Below are 24,630 nucleotides of genomic sequence, written 5' to 3'. Positions count from 1 at the left end.
TTTAAATTATAATAGAAAGAAAATAAAAGAGAGGGATCACAAGAAAACATGTTGCAATCTAAGTTTATAAAATTTTAATTTTTATTTAAAAGTTATTTTGTTCATCCCAAAAAATAAACATTTTTATTAAGAACTTTTTTTTCAAAATAAATCATATTAATATGATAAAGAGGTTTTAATTAAATAAAGACCGGTTTTATTTTTATTTTGGATGGATAAGAGTATTTTGGATTTTATTCTAATTGCCTTTTATTTTTTTTAAATGAAGTACATTAAGAAAAAAAAAACTATTTTTTTAGTTGATAAAAATAGATTAATAAAAACAAGGGTTATGCTAATTTAAATTATTATGCTTTTTATAAAATAATTATTGATACATAATCACACCACAAAGTTTGAATAGCTCCCTCAAGATCAAATATTTTTTAATTCAACCTTCGACGAGGTCAATTATCTAGCATGTAAATACAAAAATTAAAACTACAACCATGCCTTCATCAGAAGGGTTTCTAGTGCCAAGAAACCAGTTAAAAACGAATTAAAAAAAAAAAGAAAAAAGGAAAGGAAATATTGAAAACTGCCCCACCATGGAATTACCTTCACAACAAAAACTAAAAGATGATGCTAGTGGAGAGTTAGATTTCATTTGAATCATAAATTGACTAACTTTCACCAAATGAACTTTAGGGGTAGTTTAGCATCAAATGGTAGTTCACAAAACCACCCTGGTTTTTTTGTTGAAATATTTCTTGTGCCTCCGCTTCATTTCTGTACACCCGAAGGCCTGTTTTTCGCTGGTCAAAAAAACCTTTCATCCCAAGTTGCCAACCATTACATAGAAACTACAATAATATGATTATTCACATTACATTTTCAGTGTGGGCGACAAGGATCAATGGCGGTATAATAACATGCCAATCCGTCAAGGCAGAAACATATGCATCCAGCATTTCGTAGCACATAACCATGGGCCCTCATACTCTCTCTCCATTCCTGGAGTCGAAGGACGTTTCAAAATCACGAAGCTCTGCATCATTCTCAAAAATCAATGAAGCCACCTTGTCCTGAGCCCCTATAATCTTGCTATCTCTTCATTCACCCTTTGTTCAATGCAAGAACCCCAGAGAAGCCTATACCCACCACAAAATATCTGTGCTTGCTATACAACAGCATTCAGAGCTGAGTCAATGGAAAAGAGACTGATCGAAGATCTCCAATGCTTGATGATCTCTTTCAAGATATTATATACAAAAGTGAGGCTAGTCTCTTGCAGGAAGTTTTCATTAGATCACGCCTTTCCATAATCATGCTTGACAAGAAACAAAGAGTGAGTGACACCCATTAAAGATTGGTGTCATGTTAGTGTAGCAAAGAGAGGACCCGTTCCACTGAATCAGTTGAAGAAATAAGGTGATTCCAACACTTGCCTCAACTCAAAGTCTCCCCATTCAGGCAAAGGCGGAAAAGACAGTGTAGGAAAGGACTTTTCAAAGCTCTCCAACAACTGCATACAAAACAGAAGGTATAAATGATGGATTTGACACAACACAGTTATTTGAAGTGCGCGTCCAAGTAGAAATTATAGGCATCTTTTTATCCCAAAACACAGTCAAAACTGCGGTTGAGAGCAAATTATAAAGGATGCTTTAATTAACGGCAGCAAGTGTTGTTTATTTAAACATGATGCCATATATCTCTTCATCCTTTTCTTCACACCAAGACAATCACAATCGATTAAAGTGTAAGAAAATTAACTTGCCTCTTGTCAGCTCTACCAAAAAAACTTCAAAAATATTGTATTGGGGGGCTTTTCCCTTGTACAAATACATAATGATGCTAGGCAATGGATGGGCCATTTATCTTTCCAGTTTGTAGAGCAATATTGCAGTGCTAATACTTACATTTTTTAATATAGGTGTTTCATAGAGTTCAACAAACTTTTCCCTCAATATCCTGTTCATTTCATCCACATCACATGCATGTGTCCAATATGAATCGTGAACTCCTGTAATGGAATGCCATATACAGTAATAAGAAATCAAAACTAGGAATAGGACAACATTTAAGACAAAATCCAGTTACAAGTGAAAAAAAACCTGCAAATTTTAAGCCTGCCCTTTTGCAGGCAACTGCAGTCATCATCATATGAGAACCATCAAGGGAATGAACAAAATTTGGTGGGAAAGCTGTTCTCTGTCGTTTGACCATAACCTGTAACAGTAAAAGAACCACCAAATTTTAGATCCAAGACCCGGAAGGTTCAACATTTTTTCCTTTTCTTTTAGTATTTTGATTAGTCCAGACCAAACTAAAAAAACAAAAGCAGGAAAATTTAGCGGGACAAAAAACTTAGGCACCTGCTAAAGTCTACCAGAAATTCAGAATATTAGGAAACAGTTTACAGAATGTACCAATGTAAGATAACTATGATCCTTGAACAATATTTTCAGCCATAAAAACAGGTTATTTCAGATCTTTCACAATTAGATGCGCTATCAACATCCTAGCAGAGACTCACAAGCCACAATAAATAATATGGAATCTCTATTAACTACAGCAGAAAAAAGAAACATTACCGTGTCAGTTTCCTTTTGTAGTGTTAAAAACTGTAGGGAGGTTTTGATCTGCAACAATTGTATGAAAGGAAGATAAGAGAATTCAAAATGCCATTTCTATCAACATGAACGTAACAAAATGCCAATCAATTTCTTTTCTTTACTTTTTGTTTTGTCCAGTAAGTACAATTAATGATCTACTATGCTTCTGCAAATGTTATAGAACTCACAACATGCTTCCCTAATTTACGGTAAGGTTGTACAACAGGAAGTCCTAGTGGAGTTGTCCATCGCACTGGCTCATTTTCAGATGCAATAATCTGGTCATGTTAAACAGTCAACAGTCATGGACAACAAAAAGAAAAAAGGTAAACAGAATGTCAGTTGATAGTATAGAAACAACAACAAAAAAAATCAATACAAAGGAAAAAACAAATAAATAGATGAGACAGAATCACCTTTGCACATTCCCCAAGCCAGTTCATGATACTTCGTGCAGCTTCAAACATCTCTCCTAAGGCAGTTAAGGTCACCTGATAAAGCAATAAAATAAAATATTGTCAGTGACCTGTTTTATGAAAGAGTGAGTCTAAGGAATTATCAATCCTCCTTGTCAGGATGCTCATTTCACACCTTTGCAGCATAGCAAGAACAACCAAAGATCTCTGAATTGTCTGTGAGACCACGTTCCTTTAACCTCCTTTCGATTTGGTCTCTAGCACCAATGTAAGTCACACCATACACAGATGTCATCACTGTCTGCTTCACCAATTTCCTATCCACCTAGATTATGTCAAATTACTATTAGTTCGAAAGCATAAGAACTACCCTCTATGAAAAGCTCACCCTATTCTTTGAATGAGATGGAGGGGAAAAAAAAAAGGAAAGCATGGTACAGTTTTGACATGGTACAGTTTTGACCCAGTTGTAACCAAGCCATCCCTTGGTGACAGGACCACTATAATCGAGAATGAAAGCTTGGAGAAAACCTGATTGATTAATATTCTTGCACGCAAAGCGTCAGGAAAAACTTGTGGATCTTCCTGTGCATCCCTCCGCATGATGTCAAGTACTCTGCATTACAAAAGTTCACATTCATCACGTTCTTTTTTGCAGATATCTGCTTGCTTCACAACCAGCAATTCGTGATCACAAAGAGAGGATGTAAAAAGAAAGATTCTTGTAAAGGCTATACAAATTTGGCTCCAGCCAAACACATCCAATGGATACCACAGAAATTTCACTTCGATCTGGTCATAGGCCATAAAATAAGCACTTAGCTGATTGAAGTTTTTCTTTGATTGAATTGAAACAAATTAGGAGTTCCTTATTTGAACAGAAATATTGATCTTTGATTGGATGTTACTTCTTAATTACATATACCTACATTTCCAAGAAAGCCAGAAAACTCAGCTAGTGAAATACATTCTTCTTTGGCTTTGAGATTGTAATGCTTCCATACTCTTAGGCTTTTAGACAATAATGCTTATTGCAGAATTTAATCGAATCAATACATGCTGGTGTGTTGCAAAAAAAGCTCCTAATTAGGAGGCATTTTGGCTTATATTCCAAAGATCAGATTCGTGGCTGTCCTCTCAAGAGTTGGTCAGAAGTCTAAAATTCAGATTATGTCTTCTTGTGATTTGGAACTTCAGAATTAAAAAGGGAATTGATTAGTACTTAAAAGTGCATTTTTATCATGGTTTTATATCATCATTTTGCACGTGAAGTATCAATAACTCCTTAACCAAAGCATGTTTTATAATAATATATTTAATAATATAAGATACCTTTAATTTATGGTAAATGTCTATTTTTAATGCAGGCCTATCACATAAATGAAAGGATTGATTGATGACTTGAAGAACTTAAATTGCAAGGATAAAGAGATGGCCAAACTTAGAAAAGAGATGTCGGTGCAATCCAAACCGGAACACTGTTCGGTAAATGGGTCATATCTGGAGCTATATATCTCAGATTTAGGTCCAATTTATATGGATGGAAAGGTAAGACATAGGCCTACAACTTTCATATGGAGCCCAAGATCTAAAAAGGCCATTATCAAGTCCAAATTATAGCAACAACAAAGAAGCCCGAATCTGTCTTCCAGCCCGAGCACTGTTCGGTATTTTGGCCATATCTGGAGTTCTAGAAGTCCAAATGAGCTGAAGTTTTTACACAAGAAAGCTGAGACAATTGCCTACAACTTTCATGTTTGCAACTGGCTCCAGTTTTGACGTTATCAATGACGTTTTGGGCAGACAAGAGAAGATAAGGATTGTCACCAAGTCAAAAGTTGGTCACCCACTTATCAATTAGTCATCAAATCAATAGTTCCCATTTTTGGCCTATAAAAGGAGGCATTTGCCATGCATTTAGGCATCTTGGTGTTCAGATCAAGATCATGCTCTTCCTTTCTCTCTTTGTATTTTTTATGCTTTGTTTTCATTAATATTAAGTTTATGCCTTTCATTTCCTTTCCTTTACTTAGTTAACTTTTATGTTCTTATTTTGTTTATCTATTTTGCTTTCTTTCATTATGTCTAGCTAAGTTAATTATGTCAAGGTGAAAAGGTTACACTAATGGTGTAAGAATAAGTATAATGTAAACTTAATATGGACTTTAATGTTTGATACTAACATGTTTTATATTTGCTATCTTGTTCACTCTTTAATACTTTGCTTGTTAAATGACTAATCTTGATTTATGTTGTATAACACTTGGTACAACAAATGCTTGGCATTGTTGTTGTTGTTATTGTTGTTTTATAATTTTTTTTTATAATTTGTACAATTAACCTCCTTGTGGTTCGACCCCGGTCTTGCCGGGTTATTTATTACTTCGACACTCCTGCACTTGGGAGAAGACATCAATCTTTCAGTCGTGTCAGGAATCCCTTAATTAAGCTAACTACCCAAGAGTTGCCATAATTTTCATCATAGGTTTTTTAGTTTTTCAAATCTCTGGATTTTCAAGTTTTAGATCTAATCTTTAAATCAGTGCAGTAGAAAACCACCATCTCCATTGATTTGCTTCAACAAAAGCACATCTGAGTTCCAATCTTTTCAACAATATCATGAGAAAACCACTTACCTAGCAGCTATTCCTGAGTAGACATCTGTGGGCTTCTCTCCAGCAACTAGATTAACAGCAGCTGCTCCCAACTGTTCAAGACTCCAATGATTTAACAACACAGGGGGGTTCAAAGTATAATCACACGCATTTTTTTTCCAAAAACAAAAACAAAGTTCAAAAAAAGAAAGTTTGCATAAAAAGGCAACTTGAATTCAACAAGTATTGGCATCAGCATATGAAAATCAGACAAGCAGATTGCGGGTATCAGGTTTTGAATATCATCAGTAATCATATAAAAAAGTAAAACTTAATACCAACTTCCAATTCAAGTTAGGGACACTACCTTGTCTCTTCCAAGTGCAGCATAGTGTTGCAGACCATTGCAGGAACCATCCTACAGAGAACCATAACAGGGAAGGGGTACCTCAGACGGCAGTACAGTTACGAAAAAATACAGAAATATCAGATTAAAATAAATTCCTAGGCCAGAAGAGCAAGCATAAGCCCAGGGAAAATAAAGAGAACAGTCTGGCATTAGTATTTAAGTTGATTGTCCCACATAGTTTGACTTTTTTTAGCAATAGTGCCAATAGAAGCCACCTAAGCTTATCATTTCATTCATTTTCCAAAAGCAATTGGAGCAAGGTACAATAAAAAAGAATCTTGACTCTCCTTTTTCCATTCATCTTACTAATACCTCCACTTCTCTCAATCCATTCCCTATAATTTCAGTAAAACTTTGCTCAACTGAGTAGGATGCTTTATAATCCTTCTAAAAAATGTCTACAAGAAGTTCATATGAGCACAAAGCAATGACATTGATAAGATATACCTGATGAATAGGAATATGTGAAAGGCATGTTTCTGGAGAGGAGCTTCTCAAAGCCTCGGTGAGGTTAATGCACACAGCCAAGCACTGAAATGGATCTTCTGCGTGCACCCACCAACGCTTTCCTTCAAGTGGTTTGTCCGCAGAATCAAATATATCATCAAGGTGATTCTCAGTAAAAGCTATTCGTCCCTCATGGGATAACTTGTCTACACCACAAGCAAACAGATTTGCAAGGTGTATCTTCAGCCAGCGTAAGCCTGACTTTCCAAGAGGGCGTCCCTCTGCAAACTCCAAAATCCCCCGGCACAGATCTGAGCCGAGATGGTTTAAATATGGGTGCATGGGGTAGGCACGGCCACGAAAGTCAAGATTGTGTGGATAATAGAAACCTTCTTCATTTTTCATCTTCCGAGCTACCTGGAGCCCATTAAGAACATTGACATAAACCCCAAGGAAATTGAAAGTTTACTATCTAAAATAAAGTAAAAGGAATTTTACAGCAATTTTAAGTTCTGTGTCGCAACGCCGTGAATGTCTTTCCCTGTTCTCTTTGTTCACACTTTTGACTTTCCACTTCCACTTCTTTAGCAGTGCTTCATCTTCTGTTTCTGGCTTCTCAGGTAAAGGAACCTGAAATGAAGCCATTAAATGAGAAAGGTTTTCTAGTTGCTACAAAAATCATAATCAACTATTAGAACACAGAAAAAGTAAAAGAGTTTCTAAAAAAACTGGAGTTACTAGGAGCAAAATTAGAAAAGATACTCACATCACTGCGGTCTACCAAATCAGCAAGACGACCTCCATTATTCCATATTCTATCAACAACACTAAGTACTCTCTTATTTACCCTCCATTTGGTATTTCCTAATGTATCCAGGGCCTGGAAAATTCGTTCAAACAAAAAAGATTAGCTTCTGGAAAAATCTACATACATGTGAAAGCACATACATGATTCTCAGTTTTCACATGTTAGTACCATATAAGATTTTGTTCAAACAACACAATATGCAGCAGTAACCATGCAATGCATCTAATATGTACGGACCTCATAAACTAGCTGTAGCTGCTTCTTAGGTGTCCTCTTAACTGCTTCACGTTGCTGTTTAGCACCATGTATCCGCATGACATAGGATGGTAAGAACAGGTGTGCACCTTTATCATAACTGCAAAGGGCATGAAGGTTATGGTTGACAGAAGTAAAAGAGAGTTAAATATCACAAGATATTATGCAATGTAAGTGCATCCAACTCAAAAATGCTACTTAAATGCAAGGTCCTGATTTATTACTAGAAGCAATAGTGGTGTTAAGAGTTGCAATAACTACATGAGAACCAGAATCCATCCACCAAATCAAAAACATCCAGATTGAAGTAACGTGTGTGAGGAACCTGTAAGAAACATTTGCATCTTCCAGATTTGTATAGGAGGATCTAAAATTAATTATAGTAGGGACTATGCTTATGTGCCTCCAGCGATGGTTTTGGCCTGATGCTCAATCTAATCAAATGGAATTTATTCAGAGTGCAATATCTGGTATAATTTATCTTTGCTTTTTGTTGATTGACAGTTCTTCCTGGATTCCACTCCTAATGGATACAACCAAAAGTGCTAGGGATCTTATCAGATTTCAAGGCAACCGGCTGAATGGCACAAGCTGCTCTAGAGGCCTCTTCATATTCCAAAGCAATGTGTACTTTTTCCAATGAGGATTGATCACCTATTCATTTCCTGTCATATAAACCAAGAATGTTTGGCAAATGGTTCTTTCCTTATGTGATTACCAGGCTAAATGGTGACTGGTGATCAAGATAAAGAATTCTGGTGGGCCAAAAAGTTTGCATGGAAGAATTTTCAGGCCATTCTGTTGCATATTGATCGGTGTGCATACATCTATTTGGTTTGGAAAGCAAGAAATCACATGATTCACAACAATGCAGATAAGCAGCAGTTCATATTTTGAAGTCTATTGTTCAATCTGTACAGTCCAGATTCAAAATAAAGAAGGACCTGAAACCTCATGGAAGACCCAAATGGATCATGATTTGACAACTTTGGAACTACTGTAGCTAACATCAGCTATTAATTTCTTTGTTGTTTTTCAGCTAGTTCAGTTTTCCTTCTGCTTTTGGTGACTATTAATCAGGACATCTCCTGTTTCAGTTGCTTTTGATCAGTAAAATCCTCATTTATCAGAAGAATAATTCATTTGATAGTGGATAAAATGGACACCAATCAAAATGTAATGACATGATGCCTTATTTATACACACAAGCGTGCGTGCATATATTGAGAGGGAGGGAGGGAGGGAGGGAGGGAGAAAGTTTAGAATATCAAGATATTTATTCCTATGAACCCAATGTTGACCTATTACTGACACACTCCTCGCATCAAAAAATCAAAACACTCCATTGTTGCATATTGACAGTCAAGGTCATCAGAATAATTTCTCATATTACATTTAAATAAAAACCACTCTTGAGTACAAATTGACCATCATTAAGTAAACACATCACTCATGTTTCCGCAATAATATTTAATGAAAGTAATCTACTGATTTAACTGGTTACTCACTGCTTTTCCCTTATCCTTATCCATGGAGCTTCCTTCATCTTTCTCTTCTTACAATTTTGTTTTACAAAAAAATCAACCTACATCAAGAAAAACTTAACCACACTTCATGAAAAACATATCCTAACCAACTCAGAAAACAACAAAGTTCAAACAACTCAGTTTGACTGCAGAGATCCATCTGTGTCATTTCTCTCATGAATTCATCTGGTGTCTCCATGCCCTTCTGGCACATTTGAAATAAATAATGTTTTCCTATGTATGGCCCATTTACAAGTCATCACCTGAACTAAAGCACTTCAATTGAGTTCTCCATGTACTATCCTAATCTTAAATTAACTCCATATCTGACTTCACATAAAAACAATAATTTGACACTGTAACTTTTCTTGTACTGGAATCATCCACCACAGAATCCTTGTAGAAAACATAGTACCTCTCCTTTTTCTATATTTTATATCTAACTACGAATCATTCTTTTCCGGAAGCACACATTTCCCTTTAACATAAATAAACATTTACAGTAAAGAATTCCATATCAATCTCTAAAATTTGCTGCCTATGGCAATAATGTTAATTTTCCCTTCTTGAACATGATAGTAATTTGTAAATGCTCATCAATGTTTTAAAACAGTGCTCTCAATTATCTTGAGAATCCTAGACAAACTCTTCCGTCTCATATCTCATATTCACCATTTCAATAAACACTTGCAAGACAATTAGTCTTCTTCCAACGAAGGTTTAGGAAATGGAAAGGCAGGGCCGTGAAATATGCTAGGATGCTAATTTAAAATCGAATTCCAGACTTCAATTTTAGAAATCCATCAATTTATCAATCACACCATTTTAAGAGATTAACTTGACCCAAAAAAAACTGAAAACAACTCCAGGCATCAAGCAGAAGTAACTGAAACAAGGTGATTATTTTGGAACTTGGAAATTATATCCAACTAGAAAAGATCAAATTAAAGCAAGACAAACATGGCAAAACTGTAAATATAAAATCAAAAGTTACCATACCCTCTCCATCGAAGCGGTGGCACCAACATTGGCATATAAGGAATCACTATGTGCCTATCCTGTTTGGAGAAATAACACTTTTTATGGCTCCTTGTTAAAAAAAAAAAAAAAAAAGAAGAAAAACTTCTGTGACTTAAAAGGCACCAAGGAAATTGTCTGCAGATCATATTTGTTTCAGCTCTAAAATCTGGAAACTACCTATCTGCTTTGAAATAGATGGCATACCCCATGCAAGTTCAATGTTATAAAGGACAATAAAATATGAAAACTGGATTTCATTAAAAGAATAAATATAACAAGGTTACTCACAGTTTGCTCAAGGCCTTTGAGGACTAGCGAGTCACATTGAATTACACCATATTTTCTGGAAGTCTTCCTGTTAAGAAAAGGCCAATGTGTGCATCAGTTTGAAGCAATTACAAGGGAGATAAATAAATTGAGCTCATCGAGTTGACAAAAGAAGGGCTCCGTACTTATTTTCATATGACACAGTTCTGAATGTGTGTACAAATGCAGGTCGAAGATCAGGTGGACTATCAGCTAACTGATCAGGAGGAGGCTGTATATAAGCTGTTTTTAACAGCAATTCAATTAGACGGCTGCCGACCTGCAAAGTGCAAGGACAGAATCAAATTTGAATATGGTACATTAGTTCAAGAAAATTAGCTTTCACCTATGATTACAAGCACACAAACCTTGGCCTTAGCATCTGTGCTCCATGATTTTGAATCATCGTGCCCCTTCATAATCTTCCTCACTGCCGGCAGCTTTTGTTTTTTAATCAAATCAGTAACCTTTTTTCTTAGCTTCTCTTCTTCATTCATGACAGCAGGGGATTCACTTTCTACACTATTCTTGCTATTATCAGCGCTTTCCTTTTTCTTCTTTGTTTTCTCCAAGAAATTGTGTATCCTAATCTGTTTTATCACAGAAAAAGTCACAGATTCAGCCCTCAGCCGAAAGAAAGATAAAAAGGCTGGAGAGTTAGGGGGTCCAATATATTGATTAAGAATGGCATTCCTAGATATTTCTGCATTGTATAGCTTTTTTATTTTTATTTTTTAAAAAAAAAAAGGAACTCCCAAAGTCAGAGGAGACACTGGAGTAAAGAGTCACATGTGCCTTTAAAGTCTAAACTAGGTAAAAACCTTATAAAAAATTATTAAACAAAGGCACAAACAAAAACTTGCTATTGAAACGCTAAAGAAAATTGTTGTCTCCAACAGGGATATGCAATAGTACAAATCCATAGTGACATGGAGTGTCCTAACATGAGATGTGTTCTAACAAAGGGAAGTTGAAATCTCACTCTTATTGGTCTACCATATTCAGAATTTGAAGTGTAGCTCAATAAAGAAAAGTGGAATAGAGTATTCAGCTTAATAAGGCCCATGACATGAAAAGTTTAATGTATAATGACAAAGTTGTAAGAACTTGGTATCTAAAAGATGTTACATTACACTACATTGCTATGCCCTGCCTAAATTTAATGTCTTCACTGAACTATTAAACAACACAGGAACCTGAATTTATGCGGAATAAAATGAAGCTGAAGGTGAAAACTATAGATATGTAGGAAAAGAAATTCAGAAAAAACTTCCTTCAACATTGGACACACAAAATTTTACAGACGTAATGGAAAAATCTAATTTTACAGGCATTACTGAGGTTTCATAATCTAAGTTCCATAGCTGATTTTTGTTAATGGTAACTCCACCTTTCTTCCAAGTTCATCACCTCAGATGAAGGCTGTCTAAATGCAATTTTAAGGACCTTTATGTTTCCCCTCATCTTACTATATTTTTATCCGGGCACTCATTAACCTCTGTCTATAAATCAAACAGCAACCATAAAATAAGCAAATAAAACAGGTTAAAATCACTTACCTCCTGCTCAATTGCATCACCAATCATACAAGCAGCAGCCACAACTCTGGCACATCCATGTTCCCCACCTATCATCACCATTGCTGTAAGCTTATGCATAGTAATAACAGACATCATATCAGCTGGTAACAGATCAAAATACAGAGCATAATCCGGTCTGGTCTTCCCTCTTCTAATCGACTCCTGCTCTTTCGCAATTGCATCTCTCAAAGGCTCAAACCAACCAAGAAACAAACCCTTCATATATGGCAAATTAGGAGCCAACTTATGCTCACACATATCCTTTAGAAGTTCCTTATATTCTTTCGCTGCCTGTTCCCATGCTTCAGCCTCAATCTTCACTTGTCTTCTCCTTAAGGCCTTATACTTCCCTGACCCCATTCCACGGTTAGAATGTAGCCTCCTCCTCCTCCTGAAGTCCTTCTCTTTCTCCTCTTCTTTCCTCGTTTCTTGCAACAATTCTTGCAATTCCTCATCAACAACAACATTATCTTCAACGTCTGTTGATGACACTGCCTCAGCTACACTCACATATCCTCTTGGACAAAACCCACTACACAGATTCCCATTACTACTATCACCATTTCTCAAAAAACCAAAACTAGGTTTTCCCATATAATCCTCATAGGTTGATATTTCGCTAATTCGGCGAAAACCCAGCTGTGGACTTGAGTTATTAACTGAATGGAACTTGGATTTCTCAAAAAAGATGGGTTCTTGAGGGGCTCCTAAAAAGCTGTGAGTTCTTGGAAATGATGGGAAACTGAGAGACTTTGATTGGGGTTTCAAAATGGCTTGTTTTGCAACGTTTCTCCACATAACTGTGGATGGTTTTGAACTGATTAGGGATAGAATTGAGGTTTTCTTATCAAAAGCAATCAAAGGATCAATTTTTTTGGTAGAGAATATATGGGGGTTGGCACTGGACATCAAATTTTTATGTTAAGAATTTTCAAGGAAATGATAAAAAAAAATGGAATTGAAGTGATTGGGAGATGAATTGAAATGTATTGGTGATGGAATTCGAGAAAATAATTGAATTCATGGAGGCAAGGGCATGGTATAGTGGCCGCCTTAAACCCTGCTTGAACCTTCAATGGGGTTTTAGCTAAATCGTCGTGTTTATTTTTGTCCATTGAATTCATTTCCGCAGTAATTTACATTGAATTCATAATTTTTTATAATTTGTTATATTTAAAATAAAAATTAAATTTATATATTATTAAAATATCTGTAAAAATAAATTAAATAGTAATGTTAATTATTTTATTTTTAATTGAAAAATCATTTTTTTTCCAATGTAAAAATAAACTTAATAGCCACAAAAACCAATCATTTTACAATGTAATATGGAAAGTAGTTCTCAACGTTGTGTGATATCAATATAGTCACGCATTTAACCATCTAAGTGATGGCCAAGTGGTAAAAGACTTGGGATCAAGGGGTTTGCTCCTTCTGTGATCTCAGGTTCGAGTCCTTGATTGCTCATATGATGGCCACTAGAGGCTTACATGGTCGTTAACTTCAGGGCCCGTGGGATTAGTCGTGGTGCGTGCAAGCTGACCCGGACACCCACAATAATCTAAAAACAAAAAATATAGTCACCCATTTTGACCCATGTATCTAGCTATTTGGGCCAATATCGAATTACTTTCGGTTGAGAACTAAAAGTTGAATGAAATTTTATAGAAATTTCAGGAATGATGATCTGAATGAACTTAAATTATTTTTATTAGCATGTAGGATATAAAATTAGAATAATTTATAAAATAAAAAATTATAAAATTACAAAACTTAAAACTCAATAATATAATCTCAAATAACAAAATTTTAAAAAAATATATAAAAAAACCTGAATCAATTCTAGTTAACTCAACTAACTCGCTACTCAAGATATGAAATCAGTATAAAAAAATTAATTTTTAAAAAATGATCTAGAAAAAAGAATTGAAATTAGATAAATAAATAAATAAACATTGAAAAAACTTAAGTCACTCCGGATTAACTTGACTAAATCGCTACCCAAAATAACCTAATAAAAAGAAAAAGCATACAAAAATTAGAAAAAATCAAGACCCAACAGTCTAATATCAAATGATGACATGGAAATAACATTAAAGAAAATCTTAAACAATTCAAATTAACTTTGACTAACCCACAACCTAGAATAACCTCATAAAATAAAATAAAATGATAAAAAAAAGTAATTAAAAAAAATGACTAAAATTGAATAAAAAAATGAATAAAATAAAATGTTGAAGGATTAAATTAGAAAAATAAATGAATGAAATAAAATATTAAGGGATAAAATAAAAAAATCAAAAAAAGTATTAAAAAATAAAAAAAAAGTATTATATTTGATAAAAAAAATTAAATAAAGCCAAAAGCAAAATAATAAAATTAAAAAAAATCTAAAAAAAATATATCAATCAAAAGAAAAATGACCATAATTGTTGGCTTACCCATCATCAATTTCAAGGACATAAAAGAGAAAAAAGAGGAATGGAGAAAAAAATCTCAATACCACAAATTTCATTACATACGCTGCCTTATCCTCTATGCCGCTCTGGACACTAAGATCGGATTGAACCATAAAATACAAACCCAAAAAAATTATGAAACCAAATTAATACATATAGAAGTAACAAAAATCCCTTACTCTATTTGTCTCCTTTCATGCATGCAAGATATATATATATATACACACATACACATACACACACACACACAAGCATGTTGAAACAACAAATCCCTAGCTATATGCGGGGATGACATCAAAATCATCTAGTAGCTTTAGATAAATTAAGCACATATCTTCATATAGATCCGTGAATAATACCGATGTTCATCAATCTAACACCTTCAAGTTATTTCAATATCAGTATCATTATGATTCCACCAAAATCCATGACATATGTTTCTTTTATTTCTACATATGACATATCTAAATTACTATTTAATAACAAATTGTTCTCACCATTGTATATGATATTATTGTTTATATCATAAACAACAGTGTCATTGTAATGACATAATATAAATATGTTATAAGACATCATGTAAAAATTAAATAAATTTGATTATGGTGGCATGGATGTAATTATAATTATATTATATTATCTTACCACTAAATGGAAAATTCGTAGAAAATACAATCAAATTCTCAATTTTAATTTTAAAGAAAATTCACTATAAACTAAACATGATTCATGATATGAAATCTAATTGATATTTTCATACTTAATTTCATTAGATCAAACCCAAATTAATAGAAAATTAATATAATTCAAAGAAAATACTAAATTCATAAACTAATCAACAATTCAATAAAATATATAAATCATTATAATTTTACTGCATTCATGCTCTCGTCTATAAAATTATTAAACATAGTTAATTATATTGGTAACTTATTCCAACAATACACATAAAATTTCTAATTCGACAATTTAACATCAGTTAAATGCAATGTATAATTAATTAAAGTTATTATTTCATAATTAATTTAAATTTTTTTCATGTTTAACTATATCAAATTAGCCCTAATTGATGATATTCTTAACTAATTCCATATTAATTCAAAAAAACCTTAAATTCACAATAAAACATAAATTTAACCTAAAAAATTATTTCATTTTAACTGACAAAACATAAATTCATAGTAATGTAGTATATTTACATTGTTTATAAGACTAGAAAAATGTTGGGGGTAGTAGTGGCAGCAAATAAAATGTTTGATTTTGCACACAAAAACATCCAATAATGCTTATAGATTAGGATGAGTTTGATTTTTGGTTATTTTAAAGGTAAAATGAAGGTGTTTGGAGGGTTTTTTAGAGAGATAGTGATGACGTCAATCATTTGGTCGAAAGAGGTTGTGTTTGTGTTTGTTCTACGTGTTTTTCAATCTAAGTTTAAATTTTAATTGATTTCGCATTTTAGAAACGCAAAATTCTAAGTCGTTGTGCATATAAAATGTGACATTATCTTATAATGCTTCTAAAATGAAACAACTACTAAATGACAACATTTACTAAATATTACATTTTGAAAGCGTGATAATATCAAAGTGTACTATTTTACTAAATCTTTTTCAAATGGTAATATTATGCTAAAACTTTAAGTTTATTGTTCTAACCTTTTTTTTTTTAAAAGAAAAGTTTATTTTTTTTCTTTTTTCTTATCTAAAATGGTAGTCTCTCTAATTTGGAAAAGAAAAAAAATGTATTTATAAGAATATTTTAGAACAATCTTTATTTGGTTTAAAATTTTAAAATAATCCTAATTTCGTAAATTGGCTTTTTCTAGTAATCTAGTACTAGGCTAGATGGGATAATGAAAAAAACTAGGCAATGATATCTATAAATTAGATCACAATATTCTAGCTCTCAATTTTATTTTATTTTCTAAAATTATTTTCACTCTTCATCTTCATCTTTATTTTTATTTTTCACTTTATACATTCACTCTTTTTTATTTTTTTTCCTTTTTTCATTTTGCACTTGGATTTCTCCTCCTCCTCCTCCTCCTCCTTCTTCTTTTTTTTTTTTCTATTTGCTTGAAATTAAAATAAAACATGCAAATATATATATATATATATATATATATATACATAGAAAATAGCTAAATTTTGAAAATTTGGATAAAGTTTACTGAAAATGCATTTCTTTAGATTTTTTATATTTTTCTGAAAAATATTTTTAAAAAAATAAAAGTAAAAACAATTTATGACAAACATTATGCATAACCACAAGTATATAAAATCAGTATTTTATGTAATTGAATAGAATTTTAAGAAATTATTTGATGCAGCTGTTGAATAATTTTTTTATTAAATTTTAATCTTTTATGTTAAAAATAAAATTTTAAAAATAATAAAAAATAATATTTTAATATTATATTAAACGAAAAGCAAGAATAATCAAAGATTGATCTAGCATACCTTGTCATAGAGCTCGTCTCGTGGCCCTTCGGTTAGGTAGCATGCACAAGAAGAAAAGGAGGAAGGAGACAACTCTAGTAGAAACAAGGAGCACAACCTTAATATAATCAGAAATTAACTCCTTAAGCTCAACAGCTAACAACCACATTGCACTGTTAATAAAACAGCAAAAAAACTGGCGTCAAGAACATCCAAGTGAAGACGATCAAGATCGAACAGTGGACAGTTAATCCTAAATTGAACAGAAAATAAGCAATTAATCCCTAAGACGTATCTGGGTCCCTAGCGAGTGAAAAAAGAATGAGCCCGTAGGCAGCTTAGAGCGACACATAGGGCATGTAGTGCTCTTCAGCAACCACTTGACAATGCAATGAGGATGATAGACATGAGAGCAGGTGGTGGTAGCAGCTTCAGACGCAGCAGGGAAGTCTTGTAAGCAAATTGCACAGCACAAGGCTTCATTAGAACCCACATTATCCTCGTCAATCTTAACCTTCTTCAAGCATGGGATAGGTGGTTTGCAGGCTTGTAACACATGAAGAAGAGGGTTTTCCACAGTATCCCAGGAAACCTCCTTATCTTCATCGACATGAATTCCAGTCACGACATTAAACTTGGCATAATGGCTTGGTTCGGATGTAATAATGCACACAAATATATGGTCAGCTTGACTAGGCAACGAGTAAGCAACACGGGATACGAGTTCAATTAGGTCAGCTTTTACCGTCGGAGATAACCTGATGCCTATGCTCCTGAGCAAACGCCTGTATGTGCGTTCTTTCAAACGATCCCACACCAATTCCCCTCGCTTTACCGGGAATGACTGTCTAGATTTGACCGGCGAGGAGCCGTCGCATGATTCCTTGACAATGATGAACTCTACTGTGATTTCTTTAGCAGAAAATTCACAACAATTGGGAGAATGTTTTGAGGGCTTCATGATTTTGCCTGAGCTTATTGCTCGAGTTGAAGGAAATATTTATGCGGTACATAGTGAGAAACTGTCGGGTTAAGGTAGGATTTTATATAGAATAGGGCTCTTACCAGACGGTTCAAGGAATCAATCCATGTCTGTTTTGAATACGGAATTGCAAGAGCAAGCTGTCCAAAATAGCCGTTATTGCATGAGCAACTGTTTAACCGTTCTCCGGCTCTGGCTTCCCTTTTCAGACAAGGAAACCCAGTAAAATAAATCCTGATTTCAAAAGAAAAAGAAGAAAAAAAGGAAGGTAGAAAAACACTGCCACTGTAAAATCCTGGCATTATTTTTCTTTAATGACGTTTCGGCTAGGAATCAATACCTCAAAACCAAATTTAATACTTTGATTCCCAAATCTCAGCCCAATCAATAATAATAATAATAATAATAATAATTACATATTTTTTTATTTCCTAATTTTACCACTTTGAAATATATTTTAACCTTCCAAAGCCCTGAACTTGCCAAGCTTAGCCGGTTAAAACTATCTAGATCCAACACGATTCCTTCTTATAGAAGCTTAAGACTAAATCAGGTGGGAGGAATTAATAGTCCCCCAGATAGCAATATATCTTACAGTTAACAATCATTTAATACACAATCATACTCGACCCTCGAGCATCGAACTAAAACTAATGTCCAAGTAAATATGAATCAATCTAAATCCATTGCATGACAAGACCTGATAGAACTGTAATTTTAATAATAAAAAACAATATTACTATAATTTGACTTGTGATCTCGATTCCAGAATGATGGAGAGAACAGAACATACTAAGTATATTGTTTTAAAAGCCTATTTTTTAGAATTGAAATAAGGATTGCGGTTTGAAATATTTTTAATTTAAAAATATATTAAAATAAAAAATTATTTTTTAAAATTTTATTTTTACATCAAAACAATTTATATTTAAAAATATAAAGAAACATATTTTAAACAAAAAAAAATATTTTTAAATTTTTTAAAAACACTGTTTAAACTGCGTTTTCAAACAGATTATAAGATAAAACTAACAAAAAAGTTTTATCAAAAAAAGAATCTGGAGGCTTTAGGTTAGTAGATCTTCAACTGGAATAGCTGTGCCCTTATAAACCAAAAATCAGTCATGATGTCTCGCGCCACAGGCATTAGTACCAGAAAGATAACAACTGCAATGTTGTCTTCGTCTGGCAATATTAAATAATGGTGCCTATCAGCTACCATACTGTTCTACCCTGAGAAACGAAAGAGTACTTGATTTTGCACTAGAAGTAATGGTCATCGAGGATGCATGCTGGATTACACAGAATGACAATGGATAAAGCTGTTTGAATTATGCATTGTAAACATTAACAAAAAAGGGACCCTCTCCGAGTTTCTTTTCGGCAATATCCAAACAACTCCACCGACTTTATTCTAGCAGATAACAGAAATCACCCACCACCTATGTTGGTATAAGAGTAACAATCAAGTCCTCACTAGAGCAGAAGACAGATAGTAATTTCTCATTCCTTGGCAGTTGTGTCCTTCAGAAATCCTCACCATATAAATAACAATGGAGATTTCTCATTCATTGGTAGTTGCATCCTCAGATGCACTCCCTGCATCTGCATATAAAGAAAAGGACAGTTGAGTTTCCTTGGCCTTTGAGAGAAAATCAGACCGAGAAAAGAGATCTATAGCTTTGTGTAACATAATGATGACTGAGCATACCTTCGCCATCAGCTGGGGCATAAGGAGACTTCCGGTATCGCGTTTGCTGTTGTGTAGGCTGGAAAACAGAGAGATAATACACAAATAAGCACCCAGTACGAAATATGCTAGCATTATAGCACTAACACAATGGCCAGCAGGAAAGGCTAAAAAAAGGTACTTCCACTCATAAATATAAACTAACACGTGGAAAACCCAAAACCATTTAGGATGTCTGCCAATCTGCATTTTTCTTGAAAGTAACTAAGCAAAAAAAGGCAGGGAGGAAATCACAAGCACAGCAGGAGTCATCATTCATGGTTCTTTCAAATTCACTGGAGGCATTATATCTGTGTCATGCCTCAAAAGAGAAATATCCATGTGCTTGTTATGTTGCCTTTCCCTTTAAATAAATTAAATAAGGATTTAAAGAAAACAACAAAACCATAGTTCAAAGTTATTGAGGAACTTTGCTTCGAGCAATAAGTAGACAGCTTCAGTTCTGTTGATCAGAATAAAATGGAAAAATCAACCTTAAATCTCTGCAACTGTTTCCTCAGCCAAAATAGAAATACTCCAAAAACAGTAGGAGTGAAGAGACTTTAAATTTTAGGATGGAAACACCCTCCAACTCAAATATCTAACACACTACCTCATCCAATTTATGATCGTTTCCAGGTGATTTTAGAAGGTGGAGATCTTAGAAGCAGCACAGAAAGCCCCTTTTCCACTTCGAGTTGTGTGGATTAAGGTAGATTGTTAAGCATTATTTTATCAGGGGACCTCACTTTTTCCAGCCTAGAAGTTACCAGGTTTGGAGTGAGATCTTATGGGGTGCAATAGAGTGGTGCTCTGAAACCCATTAGTGCAAAGCAGAAAGGTTAGTGGGAACATAATCTCCAGAAATTGTTTTCAGGGGACCGTGAATGAGACAGCACTGAGTTGGGAAGGTGATGCCTAATGCTTTATAGATTTGCAAAGGAAATAGCACAACCAAATCTTTCCACATGATGACTACTTAAAGGAATAATCTTATTGGAACAACATTAATGATTGATAAACTCAGTGATGAGAGACAGTTTGCTTCTGTAGGAACAAATGCATTATCATCCAAAACCTTATCAAGGAACTACAAAAGGAATCGCTTTAGAAAACACTGGAAGCATCAAAACCAAAAGAGTGGACAGTCATTAATAATATCTAAAATGGTAATAAATCAAGTTGCACATGTCAATAGTTATTATTGTAAAGAATGTATGAGCTTTATGCAGTATTGTCAGTCAGAAAATTAAAAGAAACACCTATTTTCAATTTATGAAACTTTGTTTGAACAAACATCCTAGAATTGGCTCAAAATAAATGCTTGCTTTTTCTCGGTAATCTCTGCTTGGTGAAGAAGTCCTTTTTTCTATTTCCTGGCTTATCAAGGGGAGAACATCCAAGAAAATATAACATAACACAATTTCTCCTTTGTATAGCTTATCCATTTCACCTGATTCCACGTTTATATACATATATGGTGGCACAGAACCCCTCCCTCAGAATATTCATTTCCATTCATCTGTTTTTTTTTTTTTTTTTTTGAGACTACAAGCTGTGGAAGAACACTGGCAGAAGTCACAGACCATTGACAAGTTTCATTTGTTCACCTATATCCCATTGCGAGCTCAAGAAAAACCTAAAACTAACTTCAATTGAGCATGAGCAGGCCAATTATCTCAAGGTAAAATTAACATTCTCATACTCCATAAATTTAATGCATCTTTTGATAGAACTGACTTAATTCAAATGATTTCCTTCTTTTAAACAGGCTTCCAGATTTCAAAATAAAAAAATACTTAACACCTTCAGTTTTCGAAATAAATGAATACCTAGATTTCTTATATTTGTTATCACCAAAAGCTCATAACACATAAGTAGTTGTTTACTTTTGCATGCAGATCCTCAACTCAGCCAACATAATCTAGGAAAATATCTGGCTTCTATCATCACTCATTTTTCAGGTTTACAATAATTTGTTTGAAAATCACCAAAGTGGGCAATGCAAATTTAGTACAAGGGGAGTATAGAATAGAGCACAAAAGAAGGACAGACTGAATAGGAGAAAAAACAATTCCAAAGAACCAGAGCATGCAAAGACATATTCAACAAGGACCAAAAGAAATAACTAGTCCTTTTTATAAGGGACACACAGAAAATGAACTTCTTAAGAGTCCCAAACTTGATTTTTCTTACAGGTCCAGTACCTCAAGAGCCCAGGCAATCCTCTCCGCTCCTACAACCTTTCTATCTCTACCATTTTATCAACTCTTACTTCAACATCGTAATATAGTTTCCAGCTTCACTTAACTCTATTGGTTAGCTATCTAGTAGACCCTCAGAGAAAACTTCCAATGAGACCACCAGCTCTCTACCATCATAAGAAATCAACAGCCACTTATTCAGTCTAGTTTATCTTATATCACCCACTGACAGTTGAACATAAGCACAGCTAAAGCACAACAAGCATTCACATGATTTCTTCTTAGGAGAAAGAAGACAAAAAGGAGATAAAGAATGGATCGGCGAATATCATTCACATATATACCTGTAATTTAGGCCGAAGCGCTTCGAGAGGTCCTTTAGGCTTATCAACACCTTGCTGTTATAGTTCAATATCATCAAATGGTATCAGGTAACCATCTTAATGCAGTCAGTTTTAAGTAAAACAACAGAAACAATCCGTGAAACCAGTACCTTTCCAAGTGCCCAATCAGCAGAATCAAAGTAGGCACGCTCATGGTCCTAACATCCAAATCATAACTTTAGACACAAACCAGCACAGAGCACAATATGTATCAAGAGTCAAGACTTGGTAATAAGGAGTCACCTTAGAAATGAGAGGTGGTTTCTTAGGCAAAATTCCTCCATATTTCTTCTTCACGACTTCCTCCTACATATAAGTGTATATAAAGAAGTTGATGAATGAGTGAAAAATTCTTCCAAAATAAAGTTTTTTAATCATGTCTTCAATAAATCATGCATATGCAGGAAAACAAAACACCTCTTGTTTAGATGAAGGCATGGAGCTTTTATCCTCGGAAAGATTTCCGTCAACCTGATCTTGCTTGTTAACCTCCATACCTGAACCAACCGTAATGGCATAACAGTTGTCATCATGAATAAACATCTTACTCACATCAATAGATGCTCCTTCCACGCATACAAACTTTTAACCAAATCCGGAGAGAGCAAATTTTAGCAAACTTGAAAACTACTTAACAAGATGCTTGCTACTACAACACTAACCAAATACGGCAACTCCAAATCTAACCTATTGTTATGAATTCCAAACATTCCTTCATCATACCATCAAAGTATCCTAATCATTCCGAACTCTTATACGCACATGTGCAACATTTATAAATGATTCTATAAAATCAGTGCTAAATTACATTATAATTATCAAATTTTATTTACTTTTATTATTCTTCTCTCATGACCCAAGAGAGAAGAATCATAAAATAAGCACAGCACTTAATGAATTATTTGATCCAGGAACCTTTCCAAAAATCCAAAGCAAACTAAACACAACAATAAACACAATCAAGACCTAAAACGCATAATAATGTAAACAGCCTAAGTAGAATAATTGAATATAGAAAAAAAAGTAATGAGAAAAAATATCTCTCTCTATTAAAAATCAAATCTGCCTAATTAAGACCTATTTAGCACGAAATTGATAAAAAGACAAACAGAAGAGAGATCTATTTTATCAAATAACAAACAAAAATTGTATGCAGCTAAATAAAAATAAAAGTAAAAGACTTTAGACACAAAAAAGAAGCGAAATGAGAATTCAAAATTCTTATTACCAATTACGAGCTTCTTGCGCCGGTTTCAAATGTAGAGAGAGAAGGAAGACAAAGAGAAAGAGAGGATTATTCACACAAGGATAATATTGTGATGTTGAGATCTGGAACGCGATCTTGATGAGGTACGCTATCTTTTACACCTGATAGATTTCTCCATATTTCGTTATGGTCCTACTTGTCTCTAAGTTTTCAATTCTATTCCCTGTTTATTAGTTTGTTCGATTTAAAAATAAAAAACTTAAAATAGAAGGTCAAGAGAGGAATTCTTTAGCCGTGTCTTTAAACCAAACCAATCAATGTTGAAATCTCTTATCCTAGCTCCTTGTCTTAACTCAAGTTTCCAGTACGTTAATTTCATAAATTTAAACATATTTTTGATAAATAGTAAAAATATAGCTTAATTTATTTTAAAAAACTTTAAAAATATAATTTAAAAAATATTAAAATAAAACTAAATTGAATTGATCTTAATCATAAGAAGATTCAGTCATAGACTTTACTAAGTATAGTAATCTTGATGCTTTTAATCTATTTTTATTTAATTATATAAAAAAATAGATATTTATAAAATTAAGTATTAATCTTAAAATAGATATTTTATTTAAGATTATAATAACCATGTATAAAACAAATAAAAAAAATTATAAAATTTATTTTTTAATCAATTCAATATTAAAAAAAAATGGAATAAAAAAATTAATTAAAAAAATAAAGAATCAATATTTAAAAAAATAAAACATATCATGTTCAATGAATAAACAAGTTAGACTCATAAATTAGGTAATCTGGGTTAATAAGTCAAACATGTGAATGTAGTCATAAATTCCACTAGGATTAGTAACTTGTTTTTTTTAATATTATTTATTTAATTATATGATAACAAAAATATACAATTATAAAATCAAGCATCAATCTAATACAAGAATATTTTGAAAACAAATATAATAATTTTATAGAAAAAAATAAAAAATAAAAAAATTAATTTCTAGTAAGCTAAATATTAAAAGATGAAATTAAAAATAAATAATTTTATAAAGAGAAAAAAAAGAGTTAAACCTGTTAAAACCTGTAAATAAGTTCATGGGCTTTATAAAATTTAATAACATAGTTTTTTTTCAAAACTAATTTTTTTAACTATTTTATAAAAAATAAAAGATTATAAAATTGATTTCAATAATAAAAAAAAAAAGAAAAAGAAAAGTACCATGCTTAGCCATAAATTGAGATAACTAAGGTTAGCTTGTTA

The 24,630-nt window shown here is 33.2% G+C and overlaps 3 protein-coding genes across 4 annotated transcripts; all 3 read right to left on the bottom strand.

Moving 5' to 3' along the window:
• Positions 1-401: 401 nt before the first annotated feature.
• LOC105115590 (DNA-directed RNA polymerase 2B, chloroplastic/mitochondrial-like) lies at positions 402-13,065 on the bottom strand. Of its 2 annotated transcripts, none has more exons than XM_011012522.1 (19): positions 11,938-13,065; positions 10,747-11,007; positions 10,525-10,658; positions 10,361-10,427; positions 10,052-10,110; positions 7,509-7,626; positions 7,230-7,343; positions 6,962-7,093; positions 6,464-6,880; positions 5,975-6,025; positions 5,650-5,720; positions 3,545-3,629; positions 3,189-3,338; positions 3,014-3,088; positions 2,786-2,875; positions 2,577-2,624; positions 2,097-2,211; positions 1,902-2,005; positions 402-1,504 (listed from the first exon to the last, which is right to left on the bottom strand). In XM_011012522.1, exons 1-19 carry the CDS (start codon positions 12,865-12,867, stop codon positions 1,394-1,396), a joined length of 3,132 nt encoding a protein of 1,043 aa, XP_011010824.1. In that variant the 5' UTR covers positions 12,868-13,065; the 3' UTR covers positions 402-1,393. The 2 variants fall into 2 exon arrangements, with proteins under 2 accessions (XP_011010824.1, XP_011010825.1); XM_011012523.1 differs by having other exon boundaries at positions 10,747-10,968.
• A 3,997-nt stretch (positions 13,066-17,062) lies between these two features.
• On the bottom strand, positions 17,063-18,181 carry LOC105115589 (E3 ubiquitin-protein ligase RNF126-A-like). Its single transcript, XM_011012521.1, has one exon. The coding sequence runs from the start codon at positions 17,817-17,819 to the stop codon at positions 17,136-17,138; it is 684 nt and encodes a 227-aa protein (XP_011010823.1). The 5' UTR covers positions 17,820-18,181; the 3' UTR covers positions 17,063-17,135.
• An 893-nt stretch (positions 18,182-19,074) lies between these two features.
• On the bottom strand, positions 19,075-23,553 carry LOC105115588 (uncharacterized). Its single transcript, XM_011012519.1, has 7 exons — positions 23,385-23,553; positions 22,574-22,653; positions 22,400-22,462; positions 22,267-22,314; positions 22,118-22,171; positions 19,552-19,609; positions 19,075-19,445 (listed from the first exon to the last, which is right to left on the bottom strand). The coding sequence occupies exons 2-7, from the start codon at positions 22,649-22,651 to the stop codon at positions 19,405-19,407; spliced, it is 342 nt and encodes a 113-aa protein (XP_011010821.1). The 5' UTR covers positions 22,652-22,653; positions 23,385-23,553; the 3' UTR covers positions 19,075-19,404.
• Positions 23,554-24,630: the final 1,077 nt, after the last annotated feature.

This window comes from Populus euphratica, unplaced genomic scaffold, assembly GCF_000495115.2.
Source record: "Populus euphratica unplaced genomic scaffold, PopEup_1.0 scaffold717.1, whole genome shotgun sequence".
NCBI classification, from domain to species: Eukaryota; Viridiplantae; Streptophyta; class Magnoliopsida; order Malpighiales; family Salicaceae; genus Populus; species Populus euphratica.
Note: the sequence above shows the minus strand (reverse complement) of the source record. Positions and strands in the feature narration are given on the sequence as shown.

Coding starts and splice junctions, on each gene's coding strand:
- LOC105115590 (XM_011012522.1), bottom strand. CDS start 12,867: ATGTCCAGTGCCAACCCCCATATATTCTCTACCAAAAAAATTGATCCT. Junction 7,344..7,508: donor AGCTACAGCTAGTTTATGAG/GTCCGTACATAT, acceptor CGAATTTTCCAG/GCCCTGGATACATTAGGAAA. Junction 3,339..3,544: donor CAAGAATATTAATCAATCAG/GTTTTCTCCAAG, acceptor GACATAATCTAG/GTGGATAGGAAATTGGTGAA.
- LOC105115589 (XM_011012521.1), bottom strand. CDS start 17,819: ATGAAGCCCTCAAAACATTCTCCCAATTGTTGTGAATTTTCTGCTAAA.
- LOC105115588 (XM_011012519.1), bottom strand. CDS start 22,651: ATGGAGGTTAACAAGCAAGATCAGGTTGACGGAAATCTTTCCGAGGAT. Junction 22,463..22,573: donor TGCCTTCATCTAAACAAGAG/GTGTTTTGTTTT, acceptor ACTTATATGTAG/GAGGAAGTCGTGAAGAAGAA. Junction 22,315..22,399: donor AACCACCTCTCATTTCTAAG/GTGACTCCTTAT, acceptor TTTGGATGTTAG/GACCATGAGCGTGCCTACTT.